At 37.9% G+C, this 22,568-nt stretch overlaps 2 protein-coding genes across 3 annotated transcripts in view; one reads left to right on the top strand and one right to left on the bottom strand.

Moving 5' to 3' along the window:
* Positions 1 to 2,213, bottom strand: part of LOC141440467 (uncharacterized) — a 33,243-nt gene extending 31,030 nt beyond the window's left edge. For both annotated transcript variants that reach the window (XM_074104984.1, XM_074104983.1), the window contains exon 1: positions 2,043 to 2,213. In XM_074104984.1, coding sequence (XP_073961085.1) covers positions 2,043 to 2,091 — 49 coding nt within the window. In that variant the 5' untranslated portion in view covers positions 2,092 to 2,213. The remainder of the gene's footprint in view (positions 1 to 2,042) is intronic.
* Positions 2,214 to 9,263: 7,050 nt separating this feature from the next.
* Positions 9,264 to 15,375, top strand: LOC141440466 (odorant receptor 30a-like). The gene is made up of 5 exons (XM_074104982.1): positions 9,264 to 10,110; positions 11,170 to 11,266; positions 13,131 to 13,235; positions 14,034 to 14,186; positions 15,083 to 15,375. The coding sequence occupies exons 1-5, from the start codon at positions 9,317 to 9,319 to the stop codon at positions 15,143 to 15,145; spliced, it is 1,212 nt and encodes a 403-aa protein (XP_073961083.1). The 5' UTR covers positions 9,264 to 9,316; the 3' UTR covers positions 15,146 to 15,375.
* Positions 15,376 to 22,568: the final 7,193 nt, after the last annotated feature.

The following is a 22,568-nucleotide window of genomic DNA, read 5'->3' as shown; positions in this document are numbered from 1 at the left end:
CAAATGAATTTATGCGTTTTATGCATTTCTTTTATTTCCTCAGTTTCAGGGATTTTTGTTTTAAATGAATAGTGAGACTGAGCACGCTCATCGTTACTTCCCTCTGTTAACGAATTCTTAATGTTCCTATAATTGGATAAACACTCTGTTAACTTATTATATTAGACCATAAGATTATATTGTAAGTTTTATAGTATTGTATCTGTTGGCAAACCAATAAATAAATAACTACAGTAAATACTAATTTACGTTTTGTTCTATTACATGAGTTTTTTTGTCGTTATTTACAAAAAAGACAACAAATAGGAAGAAAATAGGTAGGTATGTAGCGTGGTGTAAATTCAGAACGTACCGGAGGGAAAAAAGTTTTACACAGTCAGTATTACCAATTCTAATAATTATTATTTTACTACTAGGTACATTAGGTTTAGCTACTTGCATAATGAAATGTCATATATCCCACCCAAACCCTGGATCAAGAAATATAAACTTTTACTTAGAAATTACCCCTTTTTTGGAGACACACACAACCACGGATTCATTTTGAGAAATTTCCACGGGATAAGAATTCTGCGATTGAGACAAAGCCGCGGGCGTATTCCAGCGGATAAAAAATCATGAATAATTTGAAACTGACTTTTAAGAGTGTTCAATTTATTTTCCTCCTTCTACCTACTATTTGACTACTCGCTTCACTCGTGGTTCAATCATAGAGTCCTCCACTTGCTCTTGTTTCAATATACCAAAGCACTCGTGCGAAACAGTAACTTTCCACCCTTGCATAAACAACTATTGTTTACTAAAAAATCCCCCAAACTGTAAAAAACTTTGTTGACAAATACTATACAATTTTTATTTTTAACTGTGCCAAATTGGCACTGTGCCCAAAAGGCTCCTAGAGTTTCTTCGTTGAAATAGCTATGCCAATTCCTTAAAAGAGATAATTGCCGACCCTTTGATCTCCAGTTGTGCCAACCAGGCGCTTTTGCAAATCTTGAGACATGCGCGCTATAGGGCCAATGAAACATGACAATATGAAGATAATATGGTCGGGGCCGTTGGTATCTATGTACCTTACGGCACTAGACTAGCTGTTTGGAACAAAACGCGCCGCGCCTCAATCATCTCATCAATATTACTTTGACACAACCCCTGTCACGGACGTCAACAAACCAACAGTGAAACCATCGGGTGACAAGCAAAAGTCACCAATTACCACCCTAAAGTCAAGAGGGATAATCAAACTTATGCATAGGGTCGTAAGGTTAATATTCCACTAATCTTTTTTTGCAGTTAGTGACGCTTGTTTGTCACCCGACGACGTTCACAAAACCGCGCTGTGAACTAATTTTGTCCGCCGTTCTAATGTAAGTAGGTAAGGATTGATGTAAGGAACATGCAGTCTATACATTAGATGTCGATGGTCGGGGCAGATATTTGCATGAAAATTAATGCTTGTTTTTGGAGTCTTGAGTGTATAATAATATGTGATATCATATCACTGTTATTATGTACAATTATGTAGGTACCTAGTTCATAATGGTTTCTATCGTATTTTATCGGAAAAGGAAGTTTTATTGGGAAAATATTATGGTGCTTAAACTTCAGTGCCTACCCTTTGTAGTATTTTTGGCATTAGACACAAAATAATAAAGTTCCATATGTGGATATTTTTTTTATCGAACAGCTGGCAAACGAGCAAGCGGGTCACCTGATGGTAAGCGATCGATGGATATGAAAATGTCACTCATTTAATACAATAATTTGATTGGCAATCCGGGTGCCATCCTATTCCGGTTGAAATTCTACTTTTCCTATCTATTTAAGTATGTCTATTACCTAGCCCTGGACCCATAACACAAGCTTTGCTTAGGTACCTTACTTATACCTAACACCCCTCTTTTTACGTCGGGTGTTAAAAAATAATGAAAGTGTCATTAATGTTTTCTTTCTATCTTTCTTTTTTTAATTTTACACACTGGCAACAATTGACACTAAATTTGACAGCACGCAGTACCTACCTACTGAATAAAACAAAATACCTGAAACTCCAGCAACGAAGACACATAAAAACAAAATCCAAATTTTCATCGTGTCACATTCGCGTCACTAAATGTATGATTTGTATGACTTGTATAAAATGTATGATTTGTATGACTCGTATTAAACGCGATGCGGGCGGCGCGGGCGCTGCTCGGAAGTGAACTGCCGGTGTTTGTATGAAACAGTGATAGGTTATCATCGTAAATGTATAGAGTACACGCGGCGGGTGTATTGGTTAAACTCAGAGAACTAGTTGTAAGAAAAATAGGAATGTCACGCTTACTAAATGCGCGTGGTGCATGTAGGGCTAAAAAGCCATATGGTGTTTTTACAGCTTAATTTTATAATGAATTTATTTGCTGATAAAACCTTCATATCCATATTCATTTATTTCGTCAGCATAGGTATAATTAGGTGACAAATAAAACAAGCGCGGAAACTAAGGTGTAAAAAAGTAAAAATGTCGTCAAGATTTTCTGCCACAGGCATTGACCCCAAGACACTGGCCGCATTACCTCTCTGAACTGTTATTCCTAATCTTTGCGAGAGGTAAGTGCCAGCAGGGCTACTACGAAACTCTAAACTCGAAGTTCGTATCGTAGCGTTCCTCTCGCACTCGTATTAAATAGTATAAGTGTCAGCGGGACCGCACGACATGAACTTCGAGTTTCGAGTTTCATAGTAGCCCTGCAGCTCTGGGGTCGACTGAGGCCAGAACCAGACGAGATGACAGATCTTTAACAAAAAGTTAAGTTATTTTATTTATAATAATAATTTTGTTGAACCGTTTTTAACCACTGTTACCATCTTATGTGCATATAGATAAATATATTGTTGTTGATACCACTTGATATCACAATTCTGTGAAATGCGACGCCGTCGTAAATCGTGGACTGTATAATGAACCTTATACCTTCGTACATAAACAGGAATTTGCTTCGCATAACCTTGACAGTAGCTTGCTTGGAATTGCTAACCCTTTTTTTTCTTTCAAGTGCCATGGCAGTATGTATGTTTGTTTAACGCGTTGTATCTTTGCAACGCCCTTTTTTATGGGCGTTTTCTTTTTTACATTTGGCTTTTTAGGGTTTTATGCTCGAAGGGTGAAAAACGGAACCCCTGTCTGTGTTTCTGTCACAGGGATATATATATATCTGGAGAACCGTAATACACAGATTGTTACTGCTATTAAAAATTGTGTTTAAAATGTCTCTCTTTATTTGGAGTATTTATGAATTACCTAACTAAGAATGTATGCATTTCTTATCATTCACAGTTTTTTTATTTGGCCATTTTCTATGTCATTATGCCATTCACACATAATTGATAATTGAAAAAAAAAACGTAATTGTATGTATGGGCGTTCGACATCTACGAGTATTAACATAAGTAGGTACTTAGGTAATGATAATTAAGTCCATAACTATAAGCAATACGTCTGTTTGTAAATATAATAGTTATTGACTAATTTAAATATAAGAAAATTGTTTGATTTATTATGACGTGTTAAGATTAAATCTGCTATTTCATTTCAAGTAATGTTTTTAATTAATCAACTATCGTATTGTTTTTTTAATAGTTATTACATTGATTGCACCAGTACCGCCATTCATTTTTGTTGCATCCGAGTTTATGATTTACATGATTTAGTATTATTAAAATGTATGACTAATATGTAACATATATTCGTAAAACTGTACCTCCCACAGACGCAAAGTGGGGGTAATTTTTTTTCTCATCCAACCCTATAGTGTGGGGTATCGTTGGATAGTTCTTTTAAAACCATTAGGGGTTTGCTAAGACGATTTTTCTATTCAGTGATTTTTTTGCGAAATATTCAGCTTTAAAGTGCAAGTTTTCATTAAAATCGAGCCCCCCCCCCTCTAAAATCTAAACCGGTGAGTGGAAAAATTTGATAAAATTCAAGATGGTAGTAAGTGTATAAAACTTACAAGGAAAACTATAACGGCTAAGTTTGCTTGAGAATTATTAGTAGTTTCGAAGTAAATAGCAGCCTATAAAAGGTATAAAATATACCTAAACTTGGAATATTCCGTACAAAATACGAAATCCTTAGAAAACTATTACTTAATTGTTTCGTAATGGCTACGGAACCCTATTTCGGTCATGTCCGACACGCTCTTGGCCGGTTTTTTTTTGCTTTTTCACTGTGTTGATTTGTAGCTTTTGTTAAAGCATATTTGTATTGTATTATATTGTAAGATTTGTAAGTTTGTGGACATCTTGATATCCACAGTGGAACTAAAGTTACCGACTTATCCTGAAGAATTGCGAAACTGAAGTGGCAGTGGACGGGGCACATTGGTCGCAGGACTGATGGCCGATGGGGTCAGAAGGTTCTCGAATGGCGTCCGCGGACCGGGAGACGAGCTGTCGGTAGGCCTCCAACAAGATGGAGCGACGACCTGGTTAAGAACGCGGGATCGCGGTGTATGCGGAAAACACAAGGGAGGCCTATGTCCAGCAGTGGTCTTTCGGCTGACATGATGATGATGATTATATTGTAAATTGTCTTTCACAATGACTTCACTTTTTCGCCTCTACCGCTGTCAACAAGCATACGTATTTTCACGTTTTCCTATGTTTCAGTCGATTACGGAACTCATTAACGCAGTGACATCTTCTTGAACCACCATCTCTACGAACTAAAATAATTTCCTTGCTCACCCGCGACCTTACGATTGCTAAGCTTATGCAAAATATGCGTGTTCATGCAGTTCCTCCACCTCCACACTGTAAGAACACACACAAATCACACAAACCCGTCTATCACCACCACCACACTACACTGACGCGTTTCGAACTCAAACAGAGCTCATCTTCAGAGTGACACAACCGTACACCATGCTACCAGTTGTTAGACTAACGAACCACAACCACCGTTTTAACTTGTCACTGTAACTCCCCAAGTACCCACATACGTTTTATGAAACAAAACAAAACTACCCACAATTATTAATAAATTTTTTTTAACCGTCCTTAACTACCTTGATTTTTTATTTATTTACTGTCAAGGCATGTTTTATTAACTACCATTGCTGAAATTAGATCCAAGCCGTAGCAAGGGAGATGAAACTAAATTTACCTGCTCATTAATAATAGACCCATACTGTTGTATCTATTATCTCCATGCATTCTAAAACATCGAGACGAACCCCTTGCCACAATAATGTAACACTTCATACGAATCGGAGTCCGATAAAGAATGATTTAGTTCCAACAAATTAAACTGATTCAATAAATCACCATCTCTACAATAACTTAGTTTTTCACTAATTTACTTCTCACTATAAGCTGGGAAAATAAATAATTATGGCTTCTTAGTGTTATGGCCGGTCACGTTCTTAGCTCCAGTAACGTTTCAACTCCTATTAATATGTATTACTAGCTTTTTCCCGCAGCTACGCCCGCGTGGAATTAGTTTATCGCGCGCTGTTCCCTCGGGAACTGTGCATTTTCCCGGGATAAAAAGTAGCCTATGTCACTCTCTGACCCATAAACTATCTCTATGCCAAAAATCACGTCGATCCGTCGCTCCGTTTCGATGTGAAAGACGGACAAACATACATATAATATACAAACACACAGACTTTCGCATTTATAATATTAGTATGGATGGATAATCATCTTTAGTTCTGGGTACCATGTATATACCTCATATTTTGCCCTCTAAGATAAAAGTATAGCTGTTTACCACATTTCTGATTAATTTGACTTTTGAACCATTCACTATTACTATCACTATGGAACTTTGTTGCATACTGTGGTGCAATTATGTAAATTAAATACGATATGAATCAGTGTATTTTATTTATTAGCGCATTATTGGTTGATTAAGAATGCTTTAAGTATCTAACAAATTCGCTTTGCTTAGTTTGTTAATTATTAGATTGGTAACAATTTTAAAAATAATTCGTATACTTATATTTGGTGAGGTAGACGCTTACTTGTACTATAGTAGGATACATTTCTACAAATATATAATTAGTCGGTCAGTTAAATGTTTTTTTTGTTTTTTTTTTGCAATTTCGTAACCCCCATAGTAAAAGTTGCTCAGTGTGAATCTCCCCATCACCCCTTTCACTTTTGCTCATGACACCGGAATCACCCTATAGATATTTTGGTGTTTGGTAGGATGTTTTAAACACAAAGGATATTTTAGGAAAAGGATTGTATAAGATTGATTTATCTTCTACCCACTTTGATTTTGTTAGCATGACCGTTTGCGCATTTAATTAGTTCTTAAGAAAAATATGTTTTCTCAGTAAGTGATTGTAAATCTTATGAGAAATAAATAATCTTAAACCTTAAAACTTTAGTATTGTTTAAAGATTGTAAAATTCTTTTCGATCCGAGCTAGTGATGCGAGCTGTTTCGTGGAAATCATGCTTTAGTGCAGTCTTTCCCAAAGTGGGCGATAACGTCCCCTTGTGGGCGCTGGCGGCCTAGAGGGGGGCGGTAAGGGGTCCAGAAAACATCTTCACCTTTGTGCCTTCATTAGGCGAGACTAACCATTAACCATTAGGGTAGACTTCATTGCTAGAAAATCAGATGCGGATATTTTGAGGATCGATTATTTGCATCGTTGTTAATTAGTTTCAATTAAATTAAATTAAAACAAATACAGTTAATGTTACTGCAAGGATGATTATTTTTGGACGGAATGGTATTTTTGTATGAAACAAAAAAAAATTGCCACACAATACTTAAATAATTTATGTGTATAATTGATGCTTAGGTTATTAATTACATACCCTGAAAATATACGCACCTAATTTTCTAGCACCTTATTGTTATTGAGGTTTTTAAGGTGAAAAAATGGCGCTAGAAAATAACTGATTTTAAAAGTGGACGTTAGACGAAATAAGTTTGGGAACCTCTGCCTTGTCAGACTTTATGGATAGCCTGTAACGAGCCACTGCCGCCGCGGCGTGTACTGCGCATGTCACCGCGGACCGGCGCACGCGCAGGCCGCAAATAGCGCGGCGTAGGCGGCCGGCCAACTTGTACACAACGATGTTTACATTTAGATATTACTAGTGTCTACCCGCGTCTTCGCTTTCCCGGAACATTAGATCTAGGATCCGTATATTACGTCACACATTTACCTCAAATTATCAAAGTAGATAAAATTCCCTTTAACCCTAGATTTAAAACCGGCCAAGAGCGTGTTGGACACGCCCGAAGTAGGGTTCCGTAGGCATTACGAAAAAATTCAGTAATATTTTTCTAAGAATTTCGTATTTTATACGGAATCTTCCATAGTTTAGGTATATTTTATACCTTAGGCTGCTATTTACTCTTAAACTACTAATAATTCTCAAGCAAACTTAACCGTTATAGTTTCTTGAAAGTTTGATATAAGTATTTACTACAGTCCTGAATTTTTCAAATTTTCCCACTTACCGGTTATTGTACTATTTTGTTGCCATAGTTTATATGTATATCCGTGCAAAATTACAGCTTTCTAGCATTGATAGTCCCTGAGCAAAGCCGCGGACGGACAGACAGACAGACATGGCGAAACTATAAGGGTTCCGTTTTTGCCATTTTGGCTCCGGAACCCTAAAAACGGTCAGATTGTAGAGATCAGGGAACACAGAAGCCACTCCTCAACGTGCCTCAGCTCAGCTTTGGGCGAATTTTAGGGATGCTGACAACGTAAAGGTCACAAGCTCATTTACAGCTACGGCATCTGACCGCACCGCCTCGCCTGAGCGGTTAGTATTCATCATATGGATTTGTATGGGTATGCGCTCACTACATCAACTCCGTAGCGTCACCGGATCGCCTCGCGAGGTTGTAACGCGTGGACTTCGAGTAGACCACTCGGTGACAGCCCGCTGCTCGCCGCCATTTTTTGGGAAAGCCGGAAATTTGGGTGAAGACATCTACTTCTAGTCGACTTGTGGAGTGGAAGAAAGGAGCTGGTGGAATAAGACCAGCTCCGTTGAGACACCATGACGTGTTCTTATAATTTGCAAAAGGCCTAAGTGGATGAGTTTGTATGGAAAAACAAATACTTCGATTTCTCTCCTAAACGGACCACGGACTGTACAAAATGATAAATTAGCGATATTACTCGTAAGTATCTTCCATCCCAGCCTATATACGTCCCACTGCTGGGCACAGGCCTCCTCTCAGAACAAGAGGGCTTGGGCCATAGTGCTGATTGGGAACTTCACACGCACCATTGAATTGCTTCGCAGGTTAGTGCAGGTTTCCTCACGATGTTTTCCTTCAACGCAAAGCTCGTGGTAAATTTCAAATGTAATTCCGCACATGAATTTAGAAAAACTCAGAGGTGCGAGCCGGGGTTTGAACCCACGACGCTCTGCTTGAGAGGCGATAGGTCAAACCACTAGGCCACCACGGCTTTTTTACTAGGCCGCCACGGCTTTTTTAAGTATCTTGGACATGTGCAATTTTTGTTTATAAAATCTCACATTAAAAAATAAAGTACGTTACGATTTATTTTTATTTTAATTACAGCTTGAGTTGCAGTTTAATTACTACAGCAAAGTCAAGCAGCAAAAAGACTTTAGCACAAAGCTTGATCATAGCAAAACCGGCTCTATCAAGCTTAGTATAGGGTTAAGATTTAAAAAATATATGTATTTAAAACATCGTAGAAGGGCACGGTGACAAAATTATCTGTTCGCTAATACTGTCAATCAACACTTGGTGAAAATCGTTGCAATTATAAACTAGTGATGTGATCCAAATGTATAATACAACTAGTGAACCGTAAAAGCCAGCTGCTTGCGCCATTTGTCTCATGAACTAAAAAAAAATCCTTGCTCACCCGCGACCTTACGATAGCTAAGCTTATGCAAAATATGCGTGTTCGTGCAGTTCCTCCACCTCCACACTGTAAGAACACACACAAATCACACAAACCCATCTATCACCACCACCACACTACACTGACGCGTTGCGAACTCAACCAGAGCTCATCTTCAGAGTGACACAACCGTACACCATGCTACCAGTTGTTAGACTAAAGTGACGTGAGCAAGGAAATTCTTTTAGTTCATTGATATGGACCTCCGCAAAGTAACGCCTGATTCAATAAATATTGGAATTATTGACAAATATTTAATAATACCATGTCCCAGCACTATTAAGCAAAACAAAGGAGCTAAAAAATGAATGTCGCATTTTTATTTTCATAACCTCATAAGTCTGCAGTACGTGAACTGCGAACATTCTGCTAAAGCATCGCCGTAAATTGGTCGTTCTTATTTTCAAAATGTTAAAGAACTATTTGAGCAAATTCGAGGATCCCAGAGCTCCTCTCCTGGGTCCGAATATTAAATGCTTAAAATTCGTAGGACTACTTTTACCGGAAAGTATGAAATGGAGAATTATTTACATAATCCTCCATGCATTTCAATCACTATTCGTTATCACCCAATACATTGATGTATGGTATATAAAATCCGACAAATCATTGCTTTATAATAACCTAAAAACTACTATGTTGGGGACAGTGAATATGGCTAAAGCGCTTTCGTTCCTTGCGTGGAGCAAATATTGGAAAGACATCCTCGATTATGTAACCAAAGCCGACTTGGAACAGAGATTGAGCAACGACAAAGTGAACCACAGGATAATCAGTCACACAACCAGCTATTGCCGGAAGGTTACATATATAAATTGGTCTCTAGAAATACTAACTTGCTTATTTGTGATCGTGTCACCGATCTTGAAGTACATTCTGTCACCAATGTACAGGGAGAATATTCGCAATGGAGACGAGGATTATCTTGCGGTCGTGAATTCATGGGTACCTTGGGACAAAAGAACACTAGCTGGCTACATTTTTGCATCTGCTTACCAAATTTTTGCTGCTCTTATGGCCGTTGCTTGGCTCTCTGGTTATGATGCAACAGCTATAGTGATAATGGTGTTTTTCAAAGGGGAGATGAAATTGTTGAGGCAGGATAGCTCGAAGATATTTGGGAGTGAGGGGGAACCTGTGGGAGTGGAAGAAGCTAAGAGGAGGCTGAAAAGGTGTCACGAGAGACATCAGGAAATGATGAAGTAAGTTAAGGACTTTAATCTGATTTCCTGAGTTAAAGCCGCGGGTTCAAGGTGGATATAGGCCAACCGAAGCAACTGAAGGTCTATGTTTTTTTTTTATTGTGAGAAGGAGGCAAACGAGGAAGTGGGACATCTGATGGGAAATGATCATGTGGGAGGCCTATATCCAACAGTATGGATTTCTACGGCTGATGTATTGACGATGATGTTGCTAAGTTATTTGAGGTCAGATTGACTTGAATGTTTTCTTTCTTATTTAAGAGTTAAACTCTTGTCGGTGTAACCGATGAATGACTCCACTTCTCTCTACTCAAAGCTGCCTCCTTAACCTCCTTATACGACATGACGGCTGCCTTCTCTTTTATTTACTTTGTATAATCAATTCTCGGTCTCCCTCTTTTTTCGCTTCCCTTCCACTTTTCCTTCTAAGATGACATTTATGAACTCATCGTGTCGTATAAGATGACCAACCATTTTCCCTCTCCGATTCTCTATTGTTTCTATTAATGTTCTCTTTTCTTCCACTCTTTCCAAAACCTCTTCATTGGTGACTTTTTCTGTCCAACTAACTTTCTCCATTCTCCGCCAGCACCATATTTCGAACGCTTCCAAACTTTGCTTATCCTTTTGTGTCGTGGTCCAGGTCTCACACCCATATAACTATCATCATCATGTCAGCCGAAAGACGTCCACTGCTGGACATAGGCCTCCCCCAAGGCTCTCCACTCAGACCGGTCTTGTGCTTTCCGCATCCACCGCGATCCCGCGATCTTAACCAAGTCGTCGCTCCATCTTGTTGGAGGCCTACCGACAGCTCGTCTACCGGTCCGCGGACATTACATAATACTATAAATCTGATAGTGAAATGCTGGTCATCCAGCAAAGACCATTTCCGCAAGACAGACCCCTCAATAGTTAATGACATCGACTTGAAATTTGGCACGGATGTAGTTTAGACGACAATGCAAGTACAGTCTACATAAACAACATTTTGCGAAAAAAGCTTGTATTAAAAATGATATGTGTAATAAAGACTAATTTCTCTTGCTTCTACGACAGGTTCGCGAAACTTTTCAACTCCTGTCTGTCTCCCTGTATGCTGCTCTATGTCACCGTGTGTTCTATCATGCTTTGCGTAACTTCTATTCAAATCATGGTAAGAACATACTTATTTTTACAAGAATAGAATAAAAAATAGCTTTATTCATCCACAAACAAAATGGCAGAACAAAGATTAAATTACCAGTGTTGAGTTAGAAATCAACTAAGATTACTGAATTAGCGAAACAAACATTTTTTTTTAATTGTAGGTGTTTCGAGATAAATGGCATAGAGTAACTTAACACAAATGGTTTTTTTTTAACAAATTTGAACCGACTGCAAAAACCTTGATAGTAGGTAGGTACATATAGTTCATGGAAGTGAGGTCTAGACGATTATAGTTTCACTCCTGCTGGCTCGTGCCTGGTGCACCGACTCCAAACTAGTAGAAAAATATTTTCAAGGTTTTTTGGTCACTTACATTTTTTGTTAATTCTTTTTCTTTTTGTCAATAAAACAAAAATGACAAAGATGATGCGCGTCATAGACGTCATAGTTCAGCAATGGGGGCTTTTATTTTCTTTAAAAACCGTTTTCACTTCTCATGCTCTAAAAGTAGGTCAATATAGCCTTACGAGGCGGGAGTAAAGTGAGTACTTTAGTCCCTAGGGAGTAAAAGTAATTATTTTTTTATTTACTTCGAGACTTAGATAAACTCAAACAGCCAGTACTTGCTTTGTTTTCGGCATAAAATAAGATTGTGTGTGGACCATTTTCTTGACGAAAATGTTACGTTCTTAGTCTACGTGGTCTTAGTTCTATGCTTTTTCCGCACAGAAGGTAGCGCCATTCTATTCATTCCAGTTTGTGTATGGACCATTTTGCTTATGCGATTTTGTTATATCTAGTGTCTGGTTGGAAAAAAATACTTACCGCGAAAACTTTGAAATTGTTGTAGAGCGTAAATCATAAACGATTAAAATAAATTGATTATTCTCACAATGTCGTTAAGTGATAGTAGAAATTATGATGCCGAGCAAAGAGCAAACGACATAATTGATAATCTTTTGCCGCCGAAATCTAGAAAGATTTATTAAAAAACGTATGAAAGTTCTGGACTGGAGGAATAAGAAACGCATGAATTCTTTCACAGAAAGCATTTTCTCGCAATCGAAGTGAAAAATAGAGTTTTAACCTCGAGACTAAAAGTCAATATAAACCCTCGGATAAATAGACACCCTCGCTAAAGCTCCGGTGGCTAACCACCTCGGGTATATATTGCTATTTTTAGTCCCTCGATAAAAATATACTATAATAAACATGTTTTGTTCGTTTTTAAAGAATATAAAAGTCTATCACGAATAATTATTCAGCCAGCACCGTTGGTGACCCTCTGACCGCTCTATAAATATATACTACCCACTATTAACTATATAAAAACTACATGAATAGATAATTTGTAAACTACGAAACATATTTATTTGTATACTAGCTTTTGCTCGCGGCTCCGCCCGCGTGGTATTCGGTTATCGCGCGCCGTTCCCTCGGGAACTGTGCGTTTTCCGAGATAAAAAGTAGCCTATGTCACTCTTGGGCCCATAAACTATCTCTATGCCAAAAATCACGTCGATCCGTCGCTCCGTTACGGCGTGAAAGACGGACAAACACACAAACACACTTTCGCATTTATAATATTAGTACCTATATGGATTTATTTATTTGTTTTGTTTAATTGACAGAAGATAACATACGTGTCCAATGTTTTTTTGATAATCTGACGAACCAATTAGATTTTTTGGGACACTAACCTGTTTCACCATCCATTTAAGTATTAAATATTTGACGGATAAATGCGATGCCGTCTCTGTTCGTTTTATTCGAATAGACGGAGACGGCATCACATTTATCCGCCATATAAAATTAATCAATGGGTGGTGGAACAGTAACTAAACCCATTAACTATATCAGTTGTTTTGCAGACTGAAAAAAGCGCCACGCAAATGATCCTAACCGCTGAATACTTTTTGTTTGGGGTCGCCCAGCTTTTCCTTTACTGCTGGCACAGCAACGAGGTCTTCTATAGCGTGAGTTATGTCATGTGGTCCACAGGGATATCACCATCATCATCATCCCAGCCTATACACGTCCCACTGCTGGGCACAGGCCTCCTCTCAGAACAAGAGGGCTTGGGCCATAGTTCCCACGCGGGCGCAGTGCGGATTGGGAACTTCGCACGCACCATTGAATCGCTGCGCAGGTTTGTGCAGGTTTCCTCACGATGTTTTCCTTTACCGCAAAGCTCGTGGTAAATTTCAAATGTAATTCCGCGCAATTTTGAAAAACTCAGAGGTGCGAGCCGGGGTTCGAACCCACGACCCTCTGCTTAAGAGGCGATAGGTCAAACCACTACGCCACCACGGCTTCGGCTTCGGCTTCTTATACGACCACAGGGATATAGTACCTACAAAGCCGGAAAACATACTGGTTTCCTTCAATGATGACCTTAAGCTGGGTGATTTTGGTTGGTCTATGCATTTTCCCTTACAAAAGCAAGCAGCAACTTTTAGTTACTATCTATTTTTCTCAATTTTTAAGTAATTAACCCCCGACGCGAAAAGAGGGGTGTTATAAATTTGACCGCTATGGTTGTCTGTCTGTGGCACCGTAGCTCTTAAACGGGTGAACAGATTTGAATACGATTTTTGTATTTGAAAGCAGGTTTTCTAGCGATGGTTCTTAAACATGTTTTATCAAAATCGGTTCAGCCGTTTTTCAGATATTGAACTTTGAAGTGACAATGTCGGGGGTTTTCCAACTTTTTGTTTGTTATGTTACAGTACCTACAACAAACCGTTTTTATTATCTATCTACCTATGTTTTAGAGTCAAGATCTTTCCCTGGGTCCGTACGAAAGTTGCTGGTGGCTCGAGGCAGTCCACCGCAAGGACCTGATACTCCTCATGATGCAGTACAAAAAGACAGTCGTCTTCTCCGCGGGACCATTCGTTGAATTGGTTATGCCCACATTCATAAGCGTAAGGAAATTATCTCATGTATATGACATTACTTTTACTGTTCGAAATTTAATTAGCATACGTGTCGCTGAGTCATTTTTTGTTGAATGGTCATTTGGCATAATGTTTACTTGATATAACTACAGTTCGCATAATACTTAGTTGTTTGGCAGAACTTTTTATTTTAGAATTGGCTACCTAGTGCGGAGGTCTATTATTAATGAACTAAAACAATCAATTTGCTCACACGCGACCTTATGATAGCTACGTTTACCTATACAAGATATATGCGTGTTCATGCAGTTCCTCCACCTCCACACTGTAAGAACACACACAAATCACACAAACCCATCTATCACCACCACCACACTAAACTGACGCGTTTCGAACTCATTCAGAGCTTAGCTACAGTTTAGTCTAACATCTAGTAGCATGGTGTACAGCTGTGTTGCTCTGAAGATGAGCTCCGGTTGAGTTCGAAACAATAGTGTGATGGTGGTAATAGATGGGTTTGTGTGATATGTTTTTACAGTGTGGAGGTGGAGAAACTGCTTGAACACGTACTTAAGTATATCTTGCATAAGCGGCACGTATGTATATCTATCATAAAGGACGCGGGTAAGCAAATTAATTGTTTCAATTCATAAATGTGAAAGGATTCATTTATTAAAACAGAGCTTTGCAAAATAACGCCCAAATCATTAAAAAAAATTAACGAAGTAAAAAATTAGACAAACAACAACAACATGATCGCGCCACCGAATATTCTGCCTTATGTTATATAATATTATGCCAAATTATATGTTAAAGTATTAATCTGTTTTACAAAATTATGCGAAGTGAAGTGACTATTCTGCGATATGTAGGTGTGATGATTTTGCATGAAACAAAATTATGACTTGATGTTTTTGTTTTAGATTCTGAGGGGCGCTTACAGTTTCTTTACCATTCTTTTGAAATCATACGATTTTGAAGAATAATAGGTAACGGCAAGGTGTTTTTTAAAGAAATTGAAACCTACGTATAACGTCTTGAGGATTGTGCACATTACTGCAAGTTTCTAATAGCGTTTTATTGTTGTTAATTTAAAAAAATATGGCTCTGTCCATTTGAGGACAATTTTGCCAGTGTCTAGTAGTTTTTGCCGTTGTACGGTACAAAAATTCTAGAAAACGAAATATGAGAGGTAATGGTGGATGAACGATGACCCTAATAGCGCGAATCTTGGATACTTCTTATAAACACATTTTAGTATTTGATTTATTATTTATTAACTTCACTCATCACCTGTCAAATTTATTGTTGCCATGACAGCAATGTAAACGTTTTTTTTTTCTGAAATAAAAAAGATAAATTTGTTCCTGAATGTTTTTCTGAACTGACTTGAATTCTTTTAATTTAATACTCAAGAATAAATATTTAAAGCTTGTGTAAGCGTATAAAATGCTCTAGCAGCAATTATTTTGCGTTTTCAGCGCCCTCTATAAATTTAATAATGACACACTGACCTAGACATCTACAGCTACATTGCAGGCAAACTATTAGAGATAATAGTGTATACAACTAAGTACAGATGGCGCTGTTCTCAATACTTAAATGAAAATCATGAATTTGTAACGCATTTTAATCTATTCAGTGTTTGGGGATCTTATATATTTAGCTCATAACTCATAACTATTATATATGTAGTTTAGTGGTAAAGTAATCCTTCATTTAGTATGACACCGAAGAAGACTAATATTGAAAATCATTTGAAAATTCCATTTGAAAGCGTAAAAAGTCGTGTTGGCTACTAATTTCCAACAAATTCTTTTGAAAGTTTTTTGTATATTTATTGTACAAAAAAAAAAAGTAATTTGCAAGTGTTGCAATACAATGACTGGCTAGTTAGCGCTAGTATCATAAAGTACGTTTGATAACTTTAACATTAAAATTTACGGATTGTGATTGGTTAAATAAATGAACCAATCGCTTGCAAAGTCGTATCGTCAAACTGACTTGAATACTAACGCCATCTAGCGAGTAGCGATGTTTCGCCTGTCCTGGAAACCTTCATTATCATTTACCTATGTAATGAGGGTTTTCACAGAGGCGAAATATCGCTAGATGGCGTTAGTATCGTGAGATCCGTTTGACGTTGGACGTTTGCTTGCGAATGGCTCATTTAGTTATTTTTCATCACACTTGCTCGTAAACAGTGTCATAACATGCAGGCTACCTTGGTTGCAACCCCCCAAATAAAACTCTCGACCTTAATGTGCTTGTCATGAAGCCCGTGGTCGGTAAAAGTGTCATTGCGCGTACACATTTTCATTTCATGAAGCCCAAGGACGGTCAATGAGTCCGTGCCCGTACTGATGGCGCAGCGCATGGTGCAGCAGCAGGACCACATGCACACGCGGCTCAGGCACATGCTGAGGGAGGGGGAGGGCGGCGCTGCCAAGAGCGCAGCCTATGACATCGCCAATATTTGGAACAATTATATTTTTTCTTTTAGAAATATAAAATTACTCACAAATGTGATGAAAACATTGTGGTCGCACGGCGGTACTAGAATTACGAACATCGACTCATTAAAGCCCTCAGTCTTCGACTTCGGGCTTCTAATAGACTATCGTTCGTAATTCCTTATTTACCGCCCTTAAGACACAATGTACTATAACCAATCTCGAGCAAACGTCAATCGGACCTCACGATAGTGACGCCATCTAGCGATATTTCGCCTCTGTGAAAACCCTCATTAAAAAAAGCGCCATAAATAGCCGTCTAGTATAAAAAAAAAAACTTCAGTAACCACAAAAGACAATGCGTAAAATGACTTGTTTTCTTTGAACTGACATGTGTTAAACACACATTCACCGGTAAACTATTTTTGATAACACGTTCCATATTTGCAGCGACACTGGCGCCAACGCTTTTCCCTTAGGAACTACCATCGCAAAAATCACCACACATTCCAAAACGGCGTATCTCCAATTCAAAACAAGTCCTTTAATTTAGACTATAGGATTGTTACGACAGGGTTTAAAGTTGGGGTAATCCCGTAGCAAAGTCCTTCCTATTCGGCCTTACTGCCAACCTTGGAGCAAGGACATGGCTTGCTTCAGGGCCCCGTCCTTCCTGCGAGGCCGTGGAGAAGGCCACGGCCTTAAACCTGGCCTGAACGAGGCCGATTCACGAAAATATGTTTAGAAGTTGATAACTGACGTCATTGGTACGTCACGTCACGTAGATTATGCTGCTTGTTGTTTGTTGTTGAAGTTGATTGCAAGAATTATCAGATGTGGATTATTGGCAAGGGATTTCATAAAAAGCAATTTACAAAATTACAACAACTTGACAATATTGAGCTAGGTAGTTATGCAATAATTGTTAGAAAAAAGAATTATGTAGGTACCTATACAATAAAAAATGTTTTCCCTTCTGATGCTCGTAAAGTATGTGTTTACGCTGGATCTAGGCGACATAAAATGACTTTTTATGCTCTTGTGCATAAAGTAAAACCTTCGTCTTAGACCAAGGTGTTAACAGCCACATGCAAAAAAAGTTTTTTTATAAAATATTTTTTTTAATAATTTTTAATTTGTATCGTTTCGTGTGCTCTGCCTCTGCCTACCCCATTTCGGAATACAGGCGTGATGTTTATGTTTATTCCTAGGCATGTTATGAAACGCCGCCATATCGATTCTGACACTTCGCCGGCCGCTACCGCGCACGCTCGCTTCGATCGCTCGCTCCTGCATTGTGGTCGCAATTCATATCTACTAACAACTCTCGCTTCGCTCGGTACCTAATTTTTTCTCTTTTCGCATTATCACGATGTGCCCGGTATAGAGCTAGGAATATCTACGAATGCGTTGTTCTAATCGATCTGCCGTATTATTTTTCAGGCACATCGTGATATGCCTGGCCAACTTTTAGGTATATTATGAAATGGCGCCATTTCACGATATGCCTAGGAATTTCGTGATCTGGCGGATTTTACGATCGGCCGCCGACATATACATATTTGACATTATTACTACTTGATTGATGATGATTTGGCTAAAAATTATCACCAGGTAGGTAAGTTTCTATTAATGAACTGAATCGGCTGACAAATTTAACTCGACTGTACTACTGTACCCACTAAAAGATGACCCGGGAAGGATTTGAACCTCCGACCACCTCGTCGAGACAAAATTCAGTTAGGTGCTCTGACCGCTGAGCTACCGGGTCGCTGGAAGCTGATTGAAAAAGAGTCATTAGTTGCTGCCAGTGAGTCATCTCCGACTGCATCTGATGACGCTTTTTTTTTATTTATCTCGATATTCCTGCGGGATCGGGATAAAATCATTTTTTTTTTATTTTGTCATAAATCACAAATGCTAGGATTAAAGGCATGAAATTTGGCGCGGGTATCTGTATGAAATTTACGATGTTATTTTCGGGAATTCCCACGGGAATTAACCAAAATCCCGGAATTGGTGTTCAACTGCCGTTAAGTAATGGTTTAAAGCCGTGGTGGCCGAGTGGTTTGACTATGGCCTCTTAAGCAGAGGATAGTGGGTTCAAACCCCGGCTCGCACGTCTGAGTTTTTCGAAATTCATGTGCGGAATTACATTTGAAATTTACCACGAGCTTTACGAAGAAGGAAAACATCGTGAGGAACCTGCACAAACTGCGAAGCAATTCAACAGTGTGTGTGAAGTTCCAATCCGCACTAGACCCGCGTGGGAACTACGGCCCAAGCCCTCTCATTCTGAGAGGAGTCCTGTGTCCTGCAGTGGGACATATATAAGCTGGGGGAGGGGGGGGTGATGTAATGGTTCACGTATGCGATGTTATATTAGACTAAAGGTCTTTACCCACTGCACCGTCTCATACCATGACCTTAATGTAATAGGACGTGTCAGGAATGGGATTTCAAGCGCATACATGCCTATTGGTCGCCTATTGTTAGGAAAGTTGCTAGTGGGCGTATTAGTCTCATACTTTTCAATGCGATTAATATATTTTTACTAGAGATGGGCCGAGCATAGGTTTCCTCGAATACTTACTTAAACTTTTACCGAACCGAATATTCGGATAATTTATTCTAACTAGAAACTAGAAATATATTTAATTGTTTGAAATGTTGTAATTGAATCATGCAACTCTTGATTAAAACTAAAATTTCTCACAATAACGACCTGATTAATTATATCAGCATATTATTTTTATTATAAGATTTTGTTTTTAATGATAACCATCTTTTTATTTGCTGTTATTGAAAATAAAACTACAGTGTAACAAAAGCATAAAGCCTCACTATACTCATAAAAATAACACATTTAACACTCAATTCATACACGGCTCAATACAAAAAGTATGAGTACCACCTTGCCGAACATTTGGTGATTTAGCCGAATATTCGGTCGAATACAAATATTCGGTAAACTTCCGAATATCCCGTATACCGAATATAAAAGCATATTCGGCCCATCCCTTATTTTTACCTACACACGTATATGTATACTATACTATATACGATCATGATATGGATACGGTGTATTGGGTGGAAACATTAAGTACCTACTTATGAAAACATACATAGACTGCTAAAATCATTACTCTCCTTTGGCTTTGCCGTAGTCGAGTAAAAAAAACTGGCCAATGCGAGTTGAACTCGCGTGGAGAGGGTTCCTACACTGCAAAGTCAAATGTTTTTCTCTATTTTTTTAATAAATATTTTAACGGTGCTTTTTGAATTAATACAAAATATCACATTTCAACTTCTCACAGTAAGACGAGAGTTCACTACTACTAGCGCTATCTAGTGTTGTTATAGTGAACTATTTTCCGTAAATGAACGTATTGTATTGAGTTTACCACTTTATTTTCATAGAATTCCCTTAGGTTTTCCTGTAATCTAAAAGCAATTAACTATATTTTGTATTTTTTTTTCGAAACTGTACCTAGGCTCAGTAGTTTCGAAGATAGAATAGAATAGAATAGAATAGAAGACATTTATTCACATTCACAAAGACACACAAATACAACCAAACTAAAAAACAACAACAGCAAACACAAATAAAACAAAAAAAAAGAAATACAAAAATTAAATATATGATTTTGTATGTCCTCGCAAAAGTGAAACGGCCGCTGACTCAGCATTATGCTGAGGCGTTAAACGCCTGCAGCGCTGATATTCTGTCAGAACCGTCTGTGACTCGCGGAATGATACACAAATATACTCACATAAATAAAATTAAGACATATAAATATATTCAAGATCAGATGGGAATGGTCAATTTTCGTCTGCTTTCATGAATAAAATCAAAACTATTTATTCTACAATAATAACAAAAATATATTTGAGATCCTCGTAACGATCCCTTTAATTTGATGTGTAACACAATAAGGTTTGGTAAACTTTTTCTATTTCCTTATTTGTCCCCCAAAAGGATTCTTATTTTAAAAAAATATTCGGAGCAAATTGACTGAGACAGACGGACGGACAGACAGATAGACGCACGAGTAATCCTAAAAAGGTTCCGTTTTTTTGTACATAACCCTAAAACTATATGTATATTTATATGTGTTTTTTTGTACATAACCCTAAAAATATATGTATATTTGACATTACCTATACGATGATAATTTGGCTATAAATGATCACCCAGGTAGGTAGGTTAGTTTCTAATCGCCTGTCAAATTTAACTCGACGTACTATGTACCCCCAAAAAGATGACCCGGGAAGGATTTGAACCTCCGACCGCCTCGTAATGCCAATGTGACCAGCTAGGCGCTCTGAATGACCGCTGAGCTACCGTCGCTGGGATCTAACGCGAAAAACAGTCAGTAGTTGCTGCCAGTGAGTCATCTCCGACTGCTCATCTGATGGTATTGAAGCCGAAGATAAGAATAATCAGGAAAAAACTGGAAAATGTCTCTCTTAGGTCCGAAACGATAGGGGAAGGTGGCCTAAAGCGGGTAAGCTATATAGTAGGTACAAAAAGGGAAATAATGATCAAATTATGTTAAGATATTTTTCTCAAAAATGTCCGTAAAAGTTGACATTATTATTTACATATCAGAAGGTGAAGTGCATAGTTTATGGTCAGCGAAAAATTAAAAAGTTAAAACGATTGCAGGCGCGCTAGCTCGACAATAATGAATTAGCGCGCCTGCAATCAATCACATTTTTTTTTAAAGTTAAAAAGGCCATGGAAATATTGGCACCGTATCAGATATTTTGTTGGAAACTCGGACTTTTCTATTGGGTCTGAAATAGATTGTGGTTTTTTCGGTGGGAAATTCACCTGCAGTTTATTTTTAATGAAAAAATGGCAGGGAAAGCTATAAGAAAAATATTAGAATAAAATTAATTTTACAATATATTTTTGAGAAAATGTTTATTCTGATTTCTTGAATTATACGGACTCGCAAGCTCGTCCGTTTAATACTCATACTCAGCCAGCAATTGCCTACTTCCAGGCCACGACAATAATCTACTATTAAAACATTTGGTAGGTTATTATCGTACGTGAAAATAAAACAAGTGCTATGGGTATTTCTTATCAAGTTTTGGTAAAATAACAAAAACAAAAAACCTCTTCTAAAGCCCGCTTAGCCCGAATAGTGGCCTAAAGCGGCTATGGATGTGCCTTGGGCAAAGCGGGTGACACTCAAAAACAATATTTTAAGAAGGAAAGAAACAATTTTATTAGCTGTTAAATCTATTTTTTTAACTTTGAATTTTTGTATAATTTAGCGGGTGGGCGGGCGGTAGTATAATTAATAACTTAAAAATTAAAGCAGCAAAGTCAGCAAAGTCAAATCTAATACGAACGAAACGAGCAATTATTGTAAGTATATATGTATAATATACGAGTATATACAAGAATTGCTCATTTCGTTCGTATTAAATTGACTTTGCTGCTGTATATATAATTTATTAAAAAATATTAAGAAAATACAAAATATCCAAAGAACTAAAACTACTATTAAATTAAATTAACTAAAACTTACGATAAATAGCCAACCAAATGTTTTACATATATTTCGGGGATCTCGGAAACGGCTTTAACCATTTCGATGAAATTTGGTATGTGAAGGTTTTCGGGGATGACAAATCGATCTAGCTCTGTCTTATCTCTGGGAAAACGCTTATTATCGAGTTTTAGCCAAAGCAAAGCAAAGCTCGGGCGCCCAGTAATAATATTAAAATGTATCGTTGATAGTAACATCAGAATACTAATCAACATTTTTCTCTCATCAGAAGACACTTACCCTGTTGTTTTTTTTTAGTAAAACCACAGAATAACCTAATAGTAAAACCACCGAAAATCTTTTGTTGCATGTAGCTTAACCAATACGGCGACGTGGCGCCCGAGTGGAAGTAATTGAAACTAATCCGCCTTCGGTCACTCGCGCTTGCG

Source organism: Choristoneura fumiferana, chromosome 22 (genome assembly GCF_025370935.1).
Source record: "Choristoneura fumiferana chromosome 22, NRCan_CFum_1, whole genome shotgun sequence".
NCBI classification, from domain to species: Eukaryota; Metazoa; Arthropoda; class Insecta; order Lepidoptera; family Tortricidae; genus Choristoneura; species Choristoneura fumiferana.
The sequence above is the reverse complement of the archived record's forward strand: the minus strand, read 5'-3'. Positions and strand labels throughout refer to the sequence as shown.

Coding starts and splice junctions, on each gene's coding strand:
- LOC141440466 (XM_074104982.1), top strand. CDS start 9,317: ATGTTAAAGAACTATTTGAGCAAATTCGAGGATCCCAGAGCTCCTCTC. Junction 11,267..13,130: donor TAACTTCTATTCAAATCATG/GTAAGAACATAC, acceptor GTTGTTTTGCAG/ACTGAAAAAAGCGCCACGCA. Junction 13,236..14,033: donor GCAACGAGGTCTTCTATAGC/GTGAGTTATGTC, acceptor CCTATGTTTTAG/AGTCAAGATCTTTCCCTGGG.